At 43.3% G+C, this 21,643-nt stretch overlaps 1 protein-coding gene across 8 annotated transcripts in view; it reads right to left on the bottom strand.

Moving 5' to 3' along the window:
* IL12RB2 (interleukin 12 receptor subunit beta 2) overlaps positions 1-20,016 on the bottom strand; it is a 95,772-nt gene extending 75,756 nt beyond the window's left edge. The window contains exons 1-3 of one of the 8 annotated variants that reach the window (XM_051856367.3): positions 19,611-20,015; positions 7,692-7,797; positions 5,595-5,882 (exon numbers count right to left, since the gene is read on the bottom strand). In XM_051856367.3, coding sequence (XP_051712327.3) covers positions 5,595-5,882; positions 7,692-7,761 — 358 coding nt within the window. In that variant the 5' untranslated portion in view covers positions 7,762-7,797; positions 19,611-20,015. Of the gene's footprint in view, positions 1-5,594; positions 5,883-7,691; positions 7,798-19,472 lie in introns of all 8 variants that reach the window. The other 7 variants (XM_070078290.2, XM_070078292.2, XM_008265080.5 and 4 more) reach the window with 7 other exon arrangements.
* Between the last annotated feature and the right edge of the window lie 1,627 nt (positions 20,017-21,643).

Here is a 21,643-nt window from a genome sequence, read left to right on the forward strand (position 1 = left end):
CTTCACTAACTTTTTATTTTCTGTACAACTTTTTGTTTATCTTGAAGTTAGTAATTATTTTCCCTATGTGTTTTGTCTTTATTAGTAACATAATTCTTGGTTCTCGAGCCAATTATTACTTAATCACTGTTGAACATATTCAGAATCTGGGGTGAGGGGAGGTATTGCTGCTTGGGAAGCTTACGTCCCATATCAGAGTGCCTAGGATTGAGTCTTGCCTCTGCTTCTAATTCAGTTTCCTGTTAATGTACCTGGGAAGTAGCAAATGATGGCCCAAGTACTTGGTTCCTGCCACCCATGTAGGAGACCTGGATGGAGTTCCTGGCTCCTGGCTTCAGCCTGACCTGGCCCAGGCAGTTATAGGCATTTGGAGAGTAAATCAGCAAATAGAAGATCTCTCTTTCTGTCTCTCCCTGTCACTCTGCATTTCAATAAATAAATAAATATATAATCTTTTACAAGAGAGCCATTCAGAGTCATCAGGAGTATAGTTTTAACTGCTTGAGGACCTCTCTCGTGCAGTCTTGAGACTTTCCAATAAGACAGACGCTTCCTCACCTGATACACAGCTGTCATTCTGGGACTGCCCTTCCTCAGTGACCCAGACATTCCTTCTCTCTTTTTCTGCAGGGGATCTCCTGTTTGTTTAGCACCAGGGCTTTCTTGTGTCTGGATGTAATTACTTTTGTTGGTGGAGCAGAGCCTCCAGCAGTTCCTTGGGCTGGGGGGCACGGGAGAGAACATTGTGAGCCTGGCCAGGGATGTCTTTCTTCCTTCCACCCTCACAGTTGACTGACACTTTGGCTGAGTATAGGAAGTTCTAAGTTGGAAAGGATTTTCATCAGGATCTTGAAGGCACTGATTCCATGGCTTCTGCATTCCAGGTCACTGCTGAGAAGCCTAAAGCCATTTCAATTCTAGAACTATTGTGTATGGTCCATTTCTTCTCTTTAGTAGAATCCTCTTCTTTTCCACCATGGAGAATTCTTCCAGAAAAGTGCTTCCTGAGGGTCTATTTCCATTCCTCCTGCTGGATTCTCAGAGCTCATACATTCTGGAAACTCTTGGCCTTCACTTTGGGAAGCTTTCTTGAATTACTATCCTGGTGATTCTGCTTTTTCTTTCTGAAAGTTCTTATTTTTCATGTGCTGGAACTTCCTCTGATATTATGTTTGTATTTTAAACTCTTGGTCCTCTTGCTCCACTGTCAGGGGAAAACACCTTTGGTTTACATTTCTACCCCTCCCACTGAGTTTTTCACTTCTGCTTATCATTTTTCTTTAATTGGGGGGGGTGTATTTTTCTATTCTCTGAGTGTTTCCTATTTATTGCGTCCTCTTTTTTTTTTTGTACACATATATCTCTTAATTATCTAAGGGTACCAAAGCAATTTTTGTCTTCTAACACTGTTGCTTCCTGATTATACTCTCTTTCCTCCCTTTTGCTTATATGCTCTGTTCCCTGTGTTTTGGTTTCTGACCTTCACATTAGATATTTTTATAAGTTCTATATATCTATATGTTTTTTTTTTTTGAGAAGGAATGCCAGAGAAAGAGAGAGAGAGATAGAGAGAGAGAGAGAGAAATGCTCTTATCTAATGGTTCTCTCCCCAAATGACTCAACCGAGGTCTCCTATGTGGATGGCAGGAATGCAATTACTCGAGCCATCACTGCTGCCTCCCAGTGTCTACATTAACTGGAATCAGGAGTTGGAGCCAGCAACTGAACTCAAGCTCTTCAATGCAAGAAGGGAATATTGTAAGTGGTGTCTCAACTGTCAGGCTAAATGCCTCCTCCTCCCCCTTTTTTCTCATATTTTTACTGACACGGGAGCAGGGCAGTAACCTACAGACTGGGGCTCTGTGTATGTGTATGAGCTGTAGAGCATCTGCAGAGTCTGAGTTTCACTTCAGGGTGATCTGGCTAGGTTTTTGGAGGAACTCCTATTGTCAACAGTTTTAGATGATTTTCCTTGGACCTGATCAGATTTCCTAGAAGATTTCCCAGTCTTCCTGGAAGCGGGTGTGGGCTTGAAGAGAGCAGTAGGTACACATCCCTTTCATCACTCTTCGTTAGCATGGGAACTTGCCAACCTCAGCAGAGCTGGGATCTCCTTGTCCTTGACCTCTGACACCAAGTCTCCAGCCACGCCAGAGAAGTGCAGCAGTGCTATCTGCCTACATGGGATTGGGAAGGAATCTGAGACTCCAACTGCTTTTGAAATAGACTCTCAGCAAAGTCTCCCACTTCTACTCTTCATTCCCAGAAGCACATGGTGTCATTTCTGAGTCTTTCTAAGAAGGCAGCTTCTGCATTAAGTCAGGTTATAACTTGACTATTCGGCTTCTCAAAATGTTGTTGATGTGTGTCCCCTCCCATTCTTTTTGTCTTTGAGGGTTTGTGCCACTTGAAAACTTAACCACATCTTGGCTTTATTTCAGGGGCAATGAGAGTAAACATGTTCATATGTTCAACCCGCCATTGTTACCTTAAATCCCTCCCAGATCTTTTCATGAGCAAATGAGAAAGAATTTTCACATAATGAAATAGACCAACCCCCATCCCTACTGCTAACAGTATACAGAAAGTCTCATTTTAAAGGCAGGAGCTTCCACCCACAGATGAAGTCAACTTTCTCTGTGCAACTTCACTGGGCCATGAAGTTAGTGTTCCTGAGTCCAGTCAGAGACTGTACTAGGGAAAACCGGACATCTCCTGAATACAAACCCACAGTAGCTGATCACAAGCAAAGAACAGAGATCAAATCCTCTGACAATTAAAATAACTTATAATACAAGATGTTGTTATGAGTGTTATGGCTGCTAATCATTTTAAAGCCCTCTTTATTATGGGAAACATGGAGTCTTAGAAAAATAGCTTTCAGAAATATCAACATCCAAAGCATATACTGAAAATGGCCAAGCAAGACTTCACTGTTTTTCATTTATTGCTTTGGTTTTCTAAACTGTTAGTGAATCAATCCTACGAAGTTAAGCCAGGATACTGGTTCGTTTCTACACAATTTGGATGAGCTCCTGGTAGCAAAGCAGCCCTAACATGAGAAGGGACAAGGAAGAAAAGGCTTAAAGACTGCTTGCCCATTCCTAGTTCTCAGAAACTATCAAGGTTGATGATAGACCTCTCAAGACATGGACTGCCACTTACTGCAAAAAAGAAAACAGGCTATTGATTCCCCCACTGGAAAACATCGAGAGCTGAGCACATTGGGTGAAACCAAGTGTCTTTTCTTGGAATGACTGGTCAAACTCCATAAAAGGTGTTGCTTTTAGTCAATCTTTCTCAAAGGTGCTAAACATGCTCAAAGAGCAGCCATTTTTTGTGGTAATAGCTTGAGATGCTGCACAAGCAACATTCTGGAATCACCACCCAACTGCACTGAAGCATGATGGATACCCTTCACCATCTCTCTAGATCCTCCAGTGCTGCAAATGGTCCGAATGCATCCCAGTAAACTGGATGAAAAACTGAAAATGAAAAGGGGTGGCAGCACTCTAATACAGGACAGCATAGATGTGAGATTGAATGGGATTGCCTAGTGCATCTGTAAGGGAACTGAGTGCCACGGCTGTTGCTAATCTACTGTAAAGCAGAAATGCCAGTAGCACTGTGGCAACCTGGAACTGAAATCACAGGGGTGAAATTCTCTAACTTAAATTGCAGTACTGGTGTGATAAATGGGAAATATCTTGGTGATATATGCAGGTGTTCAGAGGATGAGGGAAGTAAAGAACAACTGTGTTTTGGGAAAAAATTAATGTTATCTATAATTGACGTTCATATTTTCTTTTAAGGAAGTTGTGCACCGCTACCCAGCAGGATGCATGCATGAAGCAAAGAGTCTAACTGGAAGGAACTGCAGTCCTACAGCTCATCACTTCAACACTTCTTAAGTGCTTTGCACTGGCTTAAGCACTGTGCTTACAAGGCATGCTATCTTCTTCATAACACACAGAGAGAAACTGAGGCACAGAGAACTTAAGTTGTCTGAGGGTACACTGCTAGAAGAAGGGTTGAGATTCAAAGCCCCTGCTCTTTCTATGCAGGAGAAACTGTCAGAGCTGACAGTACCTGACTCATAAGTGCGCGAAGAGGAGAACTGGAACTAGCCTATGTGCTTTCCCACCAGTGATTTGCTAGTCTGTTTGCTTGATCTTCTGCTAAATGCTTCTGGTAGTGCTACAGGAAAACTACCTGGCACCAATCATATCTTTGTTGGTCAAAGGGAAGAGGTATCCGGTTTTCCTGGAAATAATCTCGTTGATTGCCCTACCACCACTTTTATAACAGGACCATGTCCTTGCAGCTTGGTCAGCCAGCTCGCTGCAGAGATTCCTCCTAATTTCACACCTCTCAACAGCCACACCAAAGCTCCCCTGCAATTGCTGAGGCACAAGGTGCCATGGAATCACTCGGGGGCCATGCACCCTCTTTGGTTAGGCCTGGAGAAGTTATAGGGTGCAGGCTGCAAACTACAGACAGGTGTCTGCTGGCCCACACTGCACACTGTAGCTCATTCAATAGATACCAACTCTGACATCGTAGTACCTACTCCCCTGCTGCTGCCTGGAGGGATAATGTAAGCCAGAGGTGTAGCAGGATTGATACTCTCTGAACTTTGACCAATGAGGGGCAGTTGAATTCTTTCTTTTCCAAGCCATTACATTTCCATCCTTTCTGATGATATCCTCAAGTCACCAAATAAACAAAGCTGTATTTTCTGTAAAATCTCTGGACAGATTCATAACATCACCATAGTGTACAGGCATGTACCACTCAACAGTGTTTCAGCTGGGGCAGGCATTGTGGCACAGAAGTTACAGCACTGCTTGGGATGCCTGCATCCCATAGCAGAGTGCCTGGGATAGAGTCTTTCTCATTTTCTGATCCAGCTTCCCTGCTAATGCACACCCTGAGAGGTAGTGATCGCTCAAGTACTTGGGGTTCTGCCACCCACATGGGAGTTCCTAGCTCCTGATTTTGGCCTGTCCCAGCCCTGGCTGTTGTAAGCATTTTGGGGAAAGAACTAGGGGATGAAGTGTTAGCACATCAGTTTAGCTTTGGGCACTTTTCTAGAGAACCAAGGAAAAGATGATTATTATGAACATAGTTTTGTTTGCTAAGTATGAGAACCACTGGTTGGAGGCAGACATAGGTGGAAGAACTACATTTCACGCATTAACTTAGGAGTTGGGAGAGGTGCTCCACCATGTGCAGTCAGCCTGAGCTGTATAAACTGAAGGAGACATCTCTTGCTCCTTTTTCAGAAGTTGGCGCTTTGAACAAATTTTCCTAAGTCAAGAAGACGTAAAGACCTAGCAGCAGAGATCCGTTTTCCTGCCACTGGAGGCCAAGGCCATCAGGTGAAAGGTCTTCATGGAGATAGAGGAGGGAGACTTACCACATAGGACTTCAAGTCTATTGATTTCTGGATTTCCCCACACTTAGTAACTCATGTTACTGTCAAGATCAAATATTTCCATGAGGGGGGAGAAGAAAGAACTCTGTTCATGTGCTTAGCACATGAAAAACAGCAAAAGATCGATAATTTTGAAGATTCAGAAAGAAATGCTCACCACCAACCGAGATCTCTGCCCCACAAATTCGAATCTCATTGCTATTGATGCAGGCCAGTTTGCAGACAAACAAGGTTGTCCCAAGGGGAAGATCTGTGACTTGAGTACTGAGGGAGCCACCATGGTGAAAACTGATTGTTCTGTTGAACTCATAGAGGATTAACCGGTTAAAACTGGAGTAGTGCCAGCAGCCTTGTTTGGGTTTCAGAGAGCACGAAATATTGACAGCTGATCCAAGTGAAATTACATGGGAAGGTTTCACAGTCACATCTCCTCTCTTGCACACATCTGCAAAAAGATACAAACTCAATACTCAGTTGGCAATAGGAAACACATTTCAGAACAGAAGGCTATGTGGGCAGGGGTTTAGTGCAAGGATTTAAACCTTGTCCTCTTGGGTTGCTTGCTTTCAATATGGGAGTGCCTGGGTTAGAGTTTCGACTTCACTCCCAACTGCAGCTTCCTGCTGATGTGCACATGTGAAGCAGTAAATGATAGCTCCAGTACTTGGATTCCTGCCACTCACATGGGAGAGAGATCTAGATTGATTTCTGGGCTCCTGACTTCCACCTGGCCAAATCTTGGCTACTGCAGGCATTTGGGGAACGAACCAGCAGATGGAAGAGCTCTGTGTATGTGTGTCCGTCTATTTGTCTTTAAAAATAAAATGAAAAATAAAAACTGGCATTGTGCAATTCCCAAAAGCAAGGTAAGACTAAACTCATCCAATCATGGACATATAAATAATTTACATTGCTCTGACAGAGTTGGTGATGCACAATGAGAACAGAAGGCAACCAAGTTAAAGTCTAATTGGATTTGATTTAAAATACGCATCATTTTCAAAATAATAATACCACAACCAAAACTATTAATAGGAAAGTGGTGAGAAAATAGAATTGGAAGAACATTCAGGAACAGTTATCAGGAAAAACCAGCCTCTCTTATATGCAAATTATTCACCAGACTACAAAAGAGGGCTTCCCAGAATAAATCACATTTGTTTCCGTTACTAGTTATGACATATAATACTTCAATATTCATAGCAAGAAAAAAGAGACAGTTTCAAAAGAGTATTGCAAACTTTAGGGACACATTAAGTAATAATTCCTTCTCTCTTGCTTTATTAGTGTAATCTGCAACATTATTTTATAGCAAACAGAAAATATTCAAGAGTTCTGGCGTGTTTGTGGGTGGCACTAAAGTGGAAATTTGGTCTACCTATGCCATATTTCATTATTCTTTCAAAGTCTTAAGACCATGGGCTAGACAAACCATTACCCCTCATGACTAATATGAAAGTACATGAATGCATCCTTTTAAAAGAATTTTCCTTACTATTTACTATATTTTAGCTGCCACATTAAGTTCTTATTTAAAAGGGAAGTCCAGCAGCCTTTTTATTAATAATGTGAAAAGTATTCAGAAATTAAGATTTATTAGTACTCAGCAACCAAAAATAAAAGAACTTCAAAATTACAGATTTCACTTTGAATTTTCAGATGTAGTATAAAAAAATCCATTGAAAATCTCTTTTGGGTAATTGTAACATTGTTTAGCTCAACTACCCTAAAAACGAATCAGTAAAGAAGCTATGTAAATCAAACAAAGGAAACACTGAAAAATCATTTTAAATAAAATCTCTCATTTTTATTTTCAGAACTAAAATAAATTTTCCTCTCTTTCAAGGACTTATATATTTGGTCTCTGCTTCTTTGATCTTCTTTGATTCTAATGGAACAGAAAGACCAAAACAAGCTCTCAACAAAAAAATCAAAGAAGAAGGATCCATCCATGCATATCCCTTTGTTAAAATGCACCTTAAGGTAAAGTATGCAATTATGATGCCTGGCTGGGCTGCCCAGCCACTTTCTTAAAGGAAAATGATATGATTGAACTCTTACATTAATCATTACTATAAATTAAATAAAATATATAATAATTGCATACATAGAACTGAACTTTTCCACTTAAATATAACAGATTGACTACAAAAGCCCAACTATTATTAACAGTTGTCACAAATGCACAGTTCATCTGTAATTGAGAATTTAAACCACAAATCTTTTTGCAGATTATCTTACAGAAACATCTTACCTATTTTTGCTTTAGTTGACAGCCACAAGGTTATAAAAACAAGTACCAATGAGCATCTTCTAATGGCCATGAACAGTCTACTCTGGAATATAATTGTGTATTCTTCCTTGTAAAACAAGAAGACAAATTCATGCATGTTAAACACATTCAGAAAATGTTAGAACAAAAATCATTCAGAAAAGGCTGAAGTGCCACTTTTATTTTTCTCCATATTACTAAGATTTTGTTTGCTGCTTTTAAAAGTGAAGTATACCTTTAAAATTAATAAATTGGCCGGCGCCGCGGTTCAGTAGGCTAATCTTCCGCCTGCGGTGCCGGCACCCCAGATTCTAGTCCCGTTGGGGCGCCAGGTTCTGTCCCCAGTTGCTCTTCTTCCAGTCCAGCTCTCTGCTGTGGCCCGGGAAGGCAGTGGAGGATGGCCCAAGTCCTTGGGTCCTGCACCCACATGGGAGACCAGGAGGAAGCACCTGGCTCCTGGCTTCGGATCGGCACAACACCAGCTGTGGTGGCCATTTGGGGAGTGAACCAACAGAAGGAAGACCTTTCTCTCTGTCCTCTCTGTCTCTCTCTCTCTAACTCTGCCTGTCCAAAAAAAAAAAAAAAAAAAAAAAAAAAACTAATAAATTAAGATTCTTAGCTATCTCCCAATCCCCATCTCAATGAGGGCTGTTTGGGTCAGCACAGGATTGGACAAAGAGCTTGGTGTCTTTGTCTATTTGGGTTGCTATGACAAAATGCCATAGACTGAGTAGCTTATAAAGAACAAAACTATTTTTCCCAGGTCTGGAGGCTTAGAGAGTCTGAGATGGAGGTGCTAGCAGATTCAGTGTCTGGGGAGAAGCCACCCTCTGGTTGATAGATAGTGCCTTCTAGCTATGTCTTCATGTGATAGAAGAGGCAAGGCACCTGTCTGCGGTCTCTTTTGTGAGGACACTAATCTCACTCATGAGGGCTCCACCAGTGATTTAATTAGCTGCCGAAGGACCTTCCTCCTAACACCATCCATCACCTTGGGGGTTACAATTTCGACGTATTAATTTGGGAGAATATAAACATTCAGACCATAGCGACAGGATTTAAATATTTTGAGACCATAAACAAGTCACTTAACTTGCCTAAGCCTCAGTCCTCAGTCCTACACATTTTTTTTTTCCTTCCAAACAGGGCTGCATCACCATAGTCAAACAGAGTAGTTTGAGAATTTCTGTTCTGGTCATGGGATTCTGGAAAACAGTAGATTAAAGATTGGCTCATTGTGGTGCTACAGGTTAAGCCACTGCCTGCGATGTATGCATCCCATATGAGCACCAGTTTGAGTCTATCTGCTCTACTTCTGATCTAGCTCCCTGCTAATGCTTCCGGGAAATCAGCGGAAGATGGCCAAGGGCCCCTGTCACCCATGTGAGAGACCCCAGATGGAGTTTCAGGCTCCTTGCTTCAGACTGGCCCAGTCCTGGCTGTTTTGGCCATTTAGGAAATGAACCAGCAGGTGGATGGAAGATTGCTCTCTCTCTCACTCTTTCTCTGTCTCTCCCTCTCTCTTGGTGACTGTCTTTCAAACAGACAAACTCCAAAACAAAAACAAGAGGCTCATAAATCTCTTGGAACTTAGTACTGAGTGATCTATTTTGGAATAAGAAAGGAATTCCAAGAGATCTAAGGGGGCGGTCTGGATTTTCTAGAGAAGCTCAGTTTTACTTTTTGTTTATTAATTATTTATTTTATTGAGCAATGAGTCTTGAAAATGCAAACTGGTGATTTCTGATCTGTTCCACATTCAAATATAAGGAATAGATCTACTAGTCACTTAGCAAATTCTCTAACTCCTGTTAAAGGTGGGCTAAACATTCAGAAAGTAGCCAGAAAAGTTCTGTGATGTTAGACCACTGGAAAGAAGCTGAAACAGACGTTCATTTTTTAATCCCCATACCTAGAAATGTGTCAGGACATATTGGCAGCCTCCAAAATTTGTACTCATTCATTCAATATTGATGGCTACCTTTCATGGGCCAGGTACAATGTTTGCTTAGTGATACAGACACAGCAGGCCTGTCCAGGTGGGACTCTACATAAGTGCCCGTTTGACTTTTCTACTGCTAGACTAGTTGTCACTCAGGGAAGACCCAAATATCCTGGCATCTTCTCAAAAGTCTTTGCTGGCGGCTCTTTAACTACTGGAGAACTTCTCACACTCCAGACATTATTTTATTTTTCTAGTTCCACTTTCTCTGGAGGACATCTCTTCTGGTGCCTTGGCTCTGGATGTTATTGGTAATCTGAAGAGTCTCAGCTGTAGATCTTCAAATAAGACAGTTCCCTGAGCTTTGGTCTGTCACGTCTGTTTGCCTGTGGTGCCTCTCGGATGTCTAACCAACTTCTCAGCATTAACATGCTGCATTCAGCCTCTTGGCACCCTCTCTCCCCCTTGGCCAGACAGGTTACTCCCTCAGCCTTTTCTCCATCAGTGAACAAGGGTCTCAGAACTCTAAGTTGCTAACAACCTTGAAGTCATCCTGGAGTCCATCCTCTTTCTCATCTCTTACAACTAAATACTACTTGTCAACTTCACCTCCAAACAGATCACAGGCCAATCCACTTCTCTCCATTTCTACTGCCCTCACCCTTGTCCAGGTGACAATCATCTCTTCTGTAGATGGCAGTAGCCCTCTAACATGTCTCTTCTATGAATCCTTTCCCTTTCAAAAACTATTTTCAAGAACGCTACAACCTTTTAAAAACAAATATCAGGTTACCCACTCCACGCCACACAGGTGCCCATCGCTGTTGGAATAAAAGTCCTCGCCACATACGACCTCTGGGTCACTGCAGAGCCTCACTTCTCATCTTGCCACTATCATTTTCTCTGTTTCCTTGCCTGGCTCCCTCTGTTCCCTTCACACTGACCTTCAGACTGTTCCTTTTTTTTTTTTTTTTCTGAACATGCAGAGTTAGACAGTGAGAGAGGGAGAGACAGAGAGAAAGGTCCTCCTTCCATTGGTTCACCCCCCAAATGGTTGTGACGGCCGGCACACTGCACCCATCCAAAGCCAGGATCCAGGTGTTTCTCCTGGTCTCCCATGCGGGTGCAGGGCCCAAGCACTTGGGCCATCCTCCACTGCCTTCCTGGGCCACAGCAGAGAGCTGGACTGAAAGAGGAGCAACTGGGACTAGAACCCGGGGTGCCGGCGCTGCAGGTGGAGGATTAGCCTAGTGAGCCATGGCGCCAGCCCAGACTGTTCCTTAACACATGCTCTTTGCTGCCTGGAGGATTTTGTGCTGCCCAAGTCCTCTGCTACAATCTTCCTCCTTGGCTTCTTGGTGTGGCTGACTTCTACCCTTCAGGTCTGGGATCATGTTACTCCCTCAGAGAGTCCTTCGCTGGCCGCCTATCCCCATCTCTCCCAGACTTTCCCTGAGAAAGTCTTCCCCCACTGCTTTCTACTCATCATCTTACTTATTGTCTTCATGGAGCAATCTGTAACGGCCTCATTTCTTTACTTGATTACCTGCATGCTGTTGGTAGGAATGTAAATTAATACAACGGTTGTGGAAAACAGTATGGACATTCGTAAAGAAAACTACCATGTGATCCAGCAATCTCCCTACTGGGTATATATCCAAGGCAAATGAAATTAATCTGTGGAAGAGATATGTGCACTTATATATTTATTGAAGCACTATTCACAACAGCTAAGGAATGGAGACAATCTAATTGTCCACTAACCGGTGAATGGATGAAAGTATAGTACAATGAAATACTACTCAGCCATAAGAAGGATGAAATCTTGTCATGTGCAGTAACATGAATGGCACTGGAGACCATTACGTTAAGTGAAATAAGCCAGGCATGGAAAGACAAGAACCGCACTCAAATATGAGCCTAAACCAAAGGCAATCTCTTGGAAGCTAAATGTATAATGGGTTACTGGACGATAGGGAGGTCAGCATAGGGACAGGTGGTTGACAGTAAGTTCTAGCTGGATAGTAGTACAAATCTGGGGTTCTACTACATAGTAAGGTGACTATAGATAATGCTAATGTACTGTATATTTCTTTATAAAAAAGAACAAAACTGGGGGCTGGCGCTGTAGCGCAGTGGCTAAAAGCCCTGGCCTGCAATGCCAGCATCCCTTATGGGTACTAGTTCTAGTCCCCGCTGCTCCTCTTCCAATCCAGCTCTCTGCTATGACCTGGGAAGGCAGCAGAAGATGGCACAAGTCCTTGGGCCCCTGCACCTCTCTCTCTTTCTCTACCTCTCTCTGTAACTCTGTCTTTCAAATAAATAAAATAAATCTTTAAAAAAATAAAAAAATAAAAAGAACAAAACTAGAAAATAGGATTTTGGATGTTTTCCCCATAAAGAAATGTTAAATGTTTGAGTGACAATGATTGGACATTATACAATATACTCATGTATTGAAACATCATATGGTACCTTATAAATATGAACAATTTTATATGTCTATTAATTTTTTTTTTTGACAGGCAGAGTGGACAGTGAGAGAGAGAGAGACAGAGAGAAAGGTCTTCCTTTGCCGTTGGTTCACCCTCTAATGGTCGCCGCGGCCAGCGCGCTGCGGCCGGCGCACCGCGCTGATCCGATGGCAGGAGCCAGGAGCCAGGTGCTTCTTCCTGGTCTCCCATGGGGTGCAGGGCCCAAGCACCTGGGCCATCCTCCACTGCACTCCCTGGCCACAGCAGAGGGCTGGCCTGGAAGAGGGGCAACCGGGACAGAATCCGGCACCCCGACCGGGACTAGAACCCTGTGTGCCAGCGCCGCTAGACGGAGGATTAGCCTAGTGAGCCGCGGCGCCGGCTTATTAATTCTTATTAATTAAAATAAAAAAGAGATATAGTACAAAACTTGAAATCTGCGGCCAGTACTGTGGCACAGTGGGTTAAGCTGCCACTTGCAACACCAATATTTCATATTGGAATGTTGGTTCAAGTCCCAGCTACTTGGCTTCCAATCCAGCTTCCTGCTAATGCAACTGGGAAAGTAACAGTATAGGGTCCAAGTACTTGGGCCTCTACTGATATGGGAGACTAGGATGGAATTTCTGGTTCCTGACTTCAGTCTGGCACATGCCTGGCTGTTAAGGCCATCTGGGGAGTGAACTAGCAGACTGAAGGAAAATCTCTCTATCTCTCCCTCTCACTCTGTCACTCTGCCTTTCATATAAATAAATATTTTTTTAAAAAATCCCTTGAAATCTATGCATAGTTTTTTTCATATACTCCATTAATTTTTGAAGACTTCTCATATGCATGTATTTCAAAAAATTCTTGCACCAAAATAAAATTTAATTTCATCTTCCATGAGCTTTCTGAAGTACTCCTGTAGAAAAATATTCCAAGGGTTATTCTGAAAATTTCAAAAGTGGACTTATATACAGATATGATATATATGTATGTTGTTATATAGCCTATATATTAAATAGGGTAATATCTATGAGTATATAATATAAATATATGTATTATGCAGTAATATAGATGATACACTTATATAATGCATGGATCCAAAAACAAACTTAGTAATTTTCTATGATACCTAGTAAAAACAGCTACTCCATTTATGAGACGCTCAGAATCCCCAAAGACCTTCAAGTAAATGAGGTCTCTTCCAATAAAATGAAACCTCCTATCAACTGTAAACATGTCTCCTAAGGTCTGCCTAGAGGGTCGATAGCAAAACTACAACCCTCTCTTGAATCTTGAATCAGAAAATCAAAGGGTATGTTATGTCATTGACTCATGACTCAAGTGGTGACAGTTTCCAGACCTAAAACAACGGCTCATACTGGTGAGAGGGGGATCTGAAACAAGGCAGAAATTCAGCAGCTCACAGCAAGGCGGGGCAGCAGTTACTCCTTGCCAGTCTCTCCCCATTGCTCCAGAGAGAAGCTCCGAGTATGCAGCTCCTTCTAAAATTGTTGACTAGGACAGGAAAACATAAAAGACCGGCTCTGTTTGCTTCCATAGGTGGTAACTTCATGCAGGCAGGAACACTTTGTACCTCCACCTAATTTTTCTTCTGTAGAACCATATTACGTTCAAGGGACGGTGTGGTATTGTGAAAAAGAAGAAGGCCAGGAAATCACTGTACGCTACTTATTGCAAGAGCACCCTCTCCTCACCCTTTCAACAGGTACAGTTATATCTACTTAGACAAAGTCATGCTGAAGATGAAAATGATAGCGGCAGGCACCCATGCAAATACCTAGCACAAAGTAGGCTCTCCCCTGAGGCTAGTTCCCATTTTCCCTTTTGAGCTGTGCTTTACATTTCTTTTCTCAATCACTTATGACTTTCCATATCCTAGAATTGCATGTTTTGTTAAATTAGGTAAAAAAGACTAGCTAGTAACTCCTAGGTCCCAATAGCTGACATTTCAGTCTGGGCTACCACAGAACCAAATGATGTTCTGAACGCGCAGCGAGGCTGGTTGTCTTACAATGCATGCTGTTAATTACCAGTTGATTCAAGAAGGCAGGGTATACAATTTTTCCCTTCTGCTTGCAAAGTTACTCACAGACTTGTTCTACTTTGTAGATCTGTATAAAGACAATACTTTGGAGGTCATCTATTCCACCTTCTCCATTTTAAAGATGGATAACTGATGGGCTGGCGCCATGGGGTAGTAGGTTAAGCCTCTGCCTGTGGCGCCAGCAATCTACATGGGTCTCGGTTCCAGCTGCTTCACTTCCAATCCAGCTCCTTGCTAAAGCACCTGGGAAAGCAATAGAAGATGGCCAAAGTGCTTGGGTCCCTGGACCCATGTGGGAAACCTGGAGGAAGCTCCTGCCTCCTGGCTTCAGATCAGCCATCAGCCCAGCTCTAGCCATTGTGGCCATTTGGGGAGTGAACCAGTGGATGGAAGATTCTCTCTCTCTCTCTCTCTCTCTCTGTAACTCTGCCTCTCAACAAAATAAATAAATCTTTTTTTTTTTTTTAAGATGGATAACTGAGAGACTTTCAGAAAAGAGGAAGCTTGCCCAAATTCGCTTAATAGCAGGATCCATACCAGAACCCAACAGGTCTCTTTATTTCTAATCCAACATTATTTCTAGAATATGACACTGCTTCTTATTAGTAGCAACAACAGCAGTGCCATACTAAAAATAATGCTAATTTTACCACTGTCACTAATACAAGATTGCTTTAGCTATTTGTGGTCTCCTGTGCCTCCTTATGAATTTCAGCATCGTTTTTCCAGATCTGAGAATATTTTGGTATTTTGATTGGTATCACATTGAATCTATAAATTGTTTTTGGGAGAATGGACATTTTGATGATATTGATTCTTCCAATCCATGAACATGGAAGATTTTTCCATTTTTTGGTATCCTCTTCTATTTCTTTAGGTTTTTTAATTCTCACTGTAGAGATCTTTGACATCCTTGGTTAAGTTTATTCCAAGGTATTTGATTGTTTTTGTAGCTATTGTGAATGGGATTGATCTTAGAAGTTCTTTCTCAGCCATGGCACCACTACCACTAATACTAATGCTACAGTTTGCTGATATTTTATTATGTTCCAGGCATAGTACCACACACATTTATGATACCCATGTAATAAAGCACCTACTGTGTACAATGCTTTAATCTCAAGAAGGTTGAACCATTACTTCTGATATCTGCCGCCCTCAAAAGAGGATGAAATAACAAAACCCAGTGCACATAGAAAACACAGCCACCCTCATCATCTATTCCACATATTTCCATGGGTATGGAAAAATGAAATCAAATCTAGCAAGTGACTAACTTGCAGCTTAGTTACTGGAGCCAGCCTTTTGTTCTCCATAGCCTTTCAGAAACTGTGTCATGAGAAAGACAGTCTCCCGACATTACCCCCTTTTCCTTCCAAATCCACCACCTGATGAAAAATCTAACAAACAGTGTAACATGGACGGAGTTCACAGGTCGGGTCCCCGCCAGCACACCAGCCCCTTTGGAATGCCATGTTAAATGGGGTGAAGGGGGGGAGTGACACCAGTTCAACCCCCTATACTTCTTTCAACCCAAGACTCCAAATGCCATTTACCTGAGCTAATTTGACACGTCTGTTTCCTTTCTTAGGCGGCTGCTGAGACCTGTTGAGTTTTCTCTCAGCCTGCCAGGAAGTGCACGTAGTCCTGAGGATCTTTAGTTTTACTTTAAGTACAAGAACTATTTTGTTTCTGGAATTCAGGAGACTTCTTAAACGTCTAGTCTTTTCTTCCCCTAAACACATTTCACTGTCTTTTCTCCATTCCCTCTTTATGATCGCTTCATCATTTTCCTTACAAAGATTTCCTTTACCGTATTTTCCTTTACCCTTCTGCTCTGTTTGTGTGGAACGTTCTCCTGTCAATTCTATTTGTCTGTATTTCCATTTCCGTCTATGGTCATGCTTGACATCACAGACAAGCTCCTGAAATGCTGTGTGTAAACAAATCACATCTGAAACAAATTAGAGTCCTACCCAATCCTAACCCATGAATCATTTGTTTGGTGTGCTATAACAAACTGAACAAGCATCCCTCCAACACAACAATGAAAAAGAAAGAAAACAGAAACAAGACATGGATGGCATCTTAAAACAAAGCATTTTCAAAAATAACAACTGACATTATTTGCTGGAAGCCTTTTTTTGCTTTAGATCCCACAAGCCTACAACGTTCATTGCACTTGTTCAGTAACATTTTAAAAATCCAGCCTTCTCCCTCCTATTCTCTGCATCCTTCTAGAATTATAGATAAAATAAAGCAATCTTGATTGGGAAGGAAACTGTACTGAAAGAACGTAGTAGATGGGGCTGCAGGACTTTATAACTCTGTCATCGTGACAAGTAACTTCATATTTCAAATCCTCTTTTCCTTGCTATAAAAATGGCAATCAACATTTGTGGAGATAATTCAGTGTCTTTCTCTAACTTTTGTCTGTTAGTTTCTTGGAAAGGTCTTTTGATATCCCCCATCTTAAAGTCTCTGTTTGAGGTCACTGGCATCAGGATGGGGTCGTCCTTTTGGATGTTATGTAACGTGACATCCTGGCTAGTTCGCCTTACCCTGTAGCATCAAGCCCAGGTCTGTTCATAAACAGCTATGAGGCACTAAAAATACTAAGACACATTACAATTACATTGTTTTGAGAGTTTTCCAGGCATTTCACAATTATTTTAAGATTATTGTAGGCACATTTGGGCAGGGCAGGGAGGGTGCGGTAGAAAGAACTAATGATCTTGTTTCTCAAGGTTTCTTATTTCAACTAAGAGTGCAGCGGAAGTCTGCCACATCTCATTATCTCTACTTGATGTTTTATTTAATGTAACCTTTTCTTATACACCATTGAGAAACAGACATTAATTAAGATTCTAATCTTAACCTTCTTTGATAGGCTTTCTCCTAGCAATTTACCACAATAAACAAGATAGTTGTTAATGTCTGGTCCATTACATTGATATTAGATATTAAATAAGTATTCTCTGACCTACAGGTGGAGAAATCTTCAAGTTGACCAAGACAACACAGAAGACCAGAATTCAATCCAGAGGTAGATTAGAACTGTATCGCACATTTCCTTGCTCATTCCATGATCATCCGGGAAATAAAACTCCGCTTTTGATGCTCTGTCCATCTAACAGGCTTTCCCTCTCCGTCTGTCTCTTTGAATTCTGTGCTAAAAAGCTTGCACTACTCATTGCTCTCAGGTAGAAGCCACAGAGTAGCCAACCCAAAGGTGAACCGAACCCGGTACCCCGTCATCCCAGCCCAAGGTTCTGAAAGAGCCTCCTAAGCAACTGAGCTAGTAACGCAATGAGCAGTAACCTGGGCTAGGACACCCAAGTCACAGCTCTGACAGTCTAGCTGCGGGGTCTGTGATAATCACTTAACCACCCACCTTCTTCATCTGGTGAAATGCGAATAAAAATATGAGGGCTCAATGAGGAACTCTTACCACAGTGTCTGGGATATAGAGCCCAGTAAATGTCTCCTGTTGTTATTATTTAAAGAAAAAGGACAAAAGCACTTACTTTTCAAGAACATTGTCAGAATTAAGCTTGATGACCTTGCCTCTCTGCTCATTCATCTGGCTCACCACTGAAAGACTAATTTGATTAAAACTAGATCCCACGAGGCCGGCGCTGTGGCACAGGAGGAAACGCTACCACCTCCAGTGCCAGCATCCCCAAATGGGTGCCAGTTAGAGTCCTGGCTGCTCCACTTCTGATCCAGCTCTCTGCTGTGGTCTGGGAAAGCAGTAGAAGATGGTCCAGGTCCTTGGGCCCCTGCACCCCTGAGGAAGCTCCTGGCTTCTGGCTTTGGATTGGCACAGCTCTAGCTATTGTGGCCATCTGAGGCGTGAACCAGCAGATGGAAGACCTCTCTCTTTCTCTGCCTCTCTGTAACTCTGCCTTTCAAATAAACAAGTAAATCTTTAAAACACACACACACACACACACACAAAACTAGACCCCACACTTCCTGACTCCTTGGCACTTACAATTTATAACACACCACGTGTTCTCATAATTCTTAACTCTTCAAGCAATTTTGGCTTCTTGAGGATAGGAATGGGGTCTTAGACTTTTTATATCCACGGTAGTGTACATCAAATGTATTGACTGCATTTGTATTTGTTTTTAAATTGGTACCACTAGCAAAGGGCACTAGAAACTTCCAAGAGCAAAGAGATTTATACAAGACTCCTTTTGGTTTTCTTTTCAGGTTAGTTCTACAAACTTAAATGTCGAAGTTGCTAGAGAACAAAGCATTTTTGCAGTCATACAAAAATAAATCCACAGTTCAGAAATGCTGCATCATAGCTACTAAGAAGATTCTTCTCGCTTAATAATCATACACACACTTTTCACACTGACATCCATTCTAATAAGAGTCAGAGTGTCAAATCTCTGTTTGGAAATTTACCAGCCTCTACAATGTTCAAGAAACTCCACACTTGGAGAAGAGCGTACTGCAGCCCCTTTTGGAGCCTGCTGTGCCCAACAGAGGGATAGTAATGAATTGCGGATTTCACGTTAAAATGGGGAGCAAGGGATCAGCTCTTAGACACTGAAGTCCTTTAAGTGACCTGCTGGAAGGAATGAGAAGCTAATGTTTGTTTGCTCAGGTGAAGTGGATATAACGTTACAAACAGGGCAAAGCAGGGCTTGTAGCCAGTAACCTGTTACACCATGTGTGAAATGTGCAAGTTTTCACTGACTTCTTAAAGAACTATATATGAGAAAATATATTCCCCAAAGCCAAGTTCACAGTAGGCACTCAACAAACATTTTCATCTACACAGGGCACAAACACAGCAGACCAAAACAACAAACCGGAATTTAAAAAATGGAGGAAGACTAATTTTGCCCGTTCTTTAGGCAAACCAGGGAAAGTCTGTCTGCTTTTGGATTACTGTGGGCACGACCTGGATCTAACTGTGCAGACACATAACTGCTTACAATACTCATACTTAGTGGCCCCCAACAAGGGGAGAAGGATCTCACATTTCACAGAAGAGAATCGCTCACACGAGAAAACAGAAGACAGAGGACGGGCCTCAGCGTTCGCAGACGAAGAAGACATTTCACAGATGAGAAAACTGAGGCTGGCCAGTTGGCTTGCACCTGCCAGCATCCCGCCAGCAACTGTCCAGCCAGGGACTCAGGGTCAGTCTCCAGGGACACCCACCCACCGCTCTGCACCCAGCCCCAGGGAACACCTCAGAGACTCAGGTTGAGCTGCCCCGCCACACCGTCCGGCCACGACCCCAACTGAGCACCCTCAAGTGAACGAACCTCGGTAGCACTGGGAAGAGTGAGGCAGGAAAGCGCGAGCCTTGGCCCAGCTTGGCCCGTGGCCCAGGGTCCCGGAGCCGCCGGTCACTCACCGCGCGGGCAGCCCCCGGCGCGCTGGGCCACACGTGTCTCACTCACCGCGGGTGCCCGGTGCCGGCGCCCGCCGATCCGCCTCCCGCGCCCGCCGCGTCCGCCGCCAGCCCCGGGAGTAGGCGCTCTGGGGGCCCGGCCGGGGTGCGCGGGGACTCGGGGCCGGGTCAGCGCCGGTGGTTTCCACTCGGCGGTGGCGGCGGGCCTGGGGCGGTGGAGGGCGTGGCTTCTGCCCGCAGCGGGCAGTCCTGTGTGGGCGCGAACCAGGGTCTTCACACCTCAGGTTCCCCTCTCACCCTGCACGCCACGCCCGGGCGCCGGCCGACTGAGTTGCAGAGCCGACGGCGACCGGAGGGGAGGCGCGCGGCCGCGCTAGGCTTTCGGCCCCCAATCCCGCGACCCGGCACTTGGCTTCCTCCGGCGTCCGGCGGCCCGGCTCTTAGCACCCCCTAGCGCCGCGGGCTCCCGGGTGGACCCCGGGCACGACCCCTCGCCTCCCTCGGAACCAGGATCTGCTGTTGGAAGAGGAAGACAGACGGGTCCCGCTCGTAGCTGGCCAGACCCCGGCCTTCGAGGGTCCCGCGTTACCGGCGGGGTGTGGGAGAAGAAGGAAAACTGCCCTTTATGGCTGTCGTTCAGGGAATCTGGCATCCCATGCCTCATGTGTCGGGAAGAAATGGAAAGAAGTGCCCCGCAACGATGACACAGGCTTCCTCACCCGCTCAGAATCTGCTGGATTCCAGTTCTAGTTCTTGAAACTAAACGCTTTTAAGGTTTACTTTGGGCATATCTTCATCAGGTATTATTAGTAGTATTAGTAGTAGTACACCCAAAAAGAAACAGGAAACAAAATAAATGGGCGCAAATACACCTCAGACGTGTTCATGTGGAACGTGTGCGTGTTCATGTTCCTGTTCCTGTTCATGTTTGTTTGTTTTTTTTTAAACATTTGATGCTTTTGTAACCTCTAGAGATGATCCATTTTCATAAGTACCACTATGAATGTATATATTTTAACACATTTTATGTGTCTCGTCCTTTTGCAATCATTCTTATTATTACTGAAAATGGGCCATCTTTGGCAACTGAATTTCCCATTAAATTTGTTGTCACCCTTTGACATGACCCCAGGATGTGGTGGCTTCCTTGTTTTCTAGTGTAACCAGGTGTTCTAGGTTCAGTTCTACTCCAGATGTAGAATCAGCCATTCTGAGAGGAGCTGTTTCCTTTTGGTGGGGAATGGCATTAAAGATCCCAGTCTGGCAACGGAGGTCTTCATTGCTACTGGGCTGGTCTTGCTGTGGTCTTGCTGGGCTGGTCTTTCCCTTGGACAAAGCTAGACATAGCTTATGGAAATGAGAGACATTCTGTAAATCAGTACTCATATTTCTAACTCCAATAAAAATCTTACAGTTTTCCTTTACCTAACTTGGATTACTTTCACTCATAAACATAATTATTTGTTTCAATGATTATAGGCATATGTAATAGTTTTAAGCTTCATCATCAAACTACTTATTTACTATATCCTTTATATATGATAGTTTCATACTAAAATTATCATTAGTAACAATATGACTCCTTATGATATTACAGTATATACTTTTTTTTAAAGATTTATTTTATTTATTTGAAGGACAGAGTTACAGAGAGAGGTAGAGACAGGGAAAGAGGTCTTTCATCCACTGGTTCACTCCCCAGATGGCTGCAATGGCCAGAGCTGCGCTGATGCGAAGCCAGGAGCCAGGAGCTTCTTCCAAATCTCCCACATGGGTGCAGGGGCCCAAGGAGTTGGGTCATCTTCTACTGCTATCCCAGGCCACAGCAGAGAGCTGGATCAGAAGAGGAGCAGCTGGGACTAGAGCCGGCACCCATATGGGATGCCAGCACTTCAGGTCAGGGCATTAACCTGCTGTGCCACAGCGTGGGCCCCTGGTATATACATTTGATTTTTATCCACTGTTCTTGGTTCATAACTCTCCCCTGTCACATACACACATACAAAGACAGGCCATAGAAATTAGAATTTCTCTTCCTTGGGGAGGGTGAGAGAAACCCTAGTGTTCCCCACTACTCTCTGA

This window comes from Oryctolagus cuniculus, chromosome 7, assembly GCF_051225735.1.
Source record: "Oryctolagus cuniculus isolate XC-2025 breed Fujian yellow rabbit chromosome 7, ASM5122573v1, whole genome shotgun sequence".
NCBI classification, from domain to species: Eukaryota; Metazoa; Chordata; class Mammalia; order Lagomorpha; family Leporidae; genus Oryctolagus; species Oryctolagus cuniculus.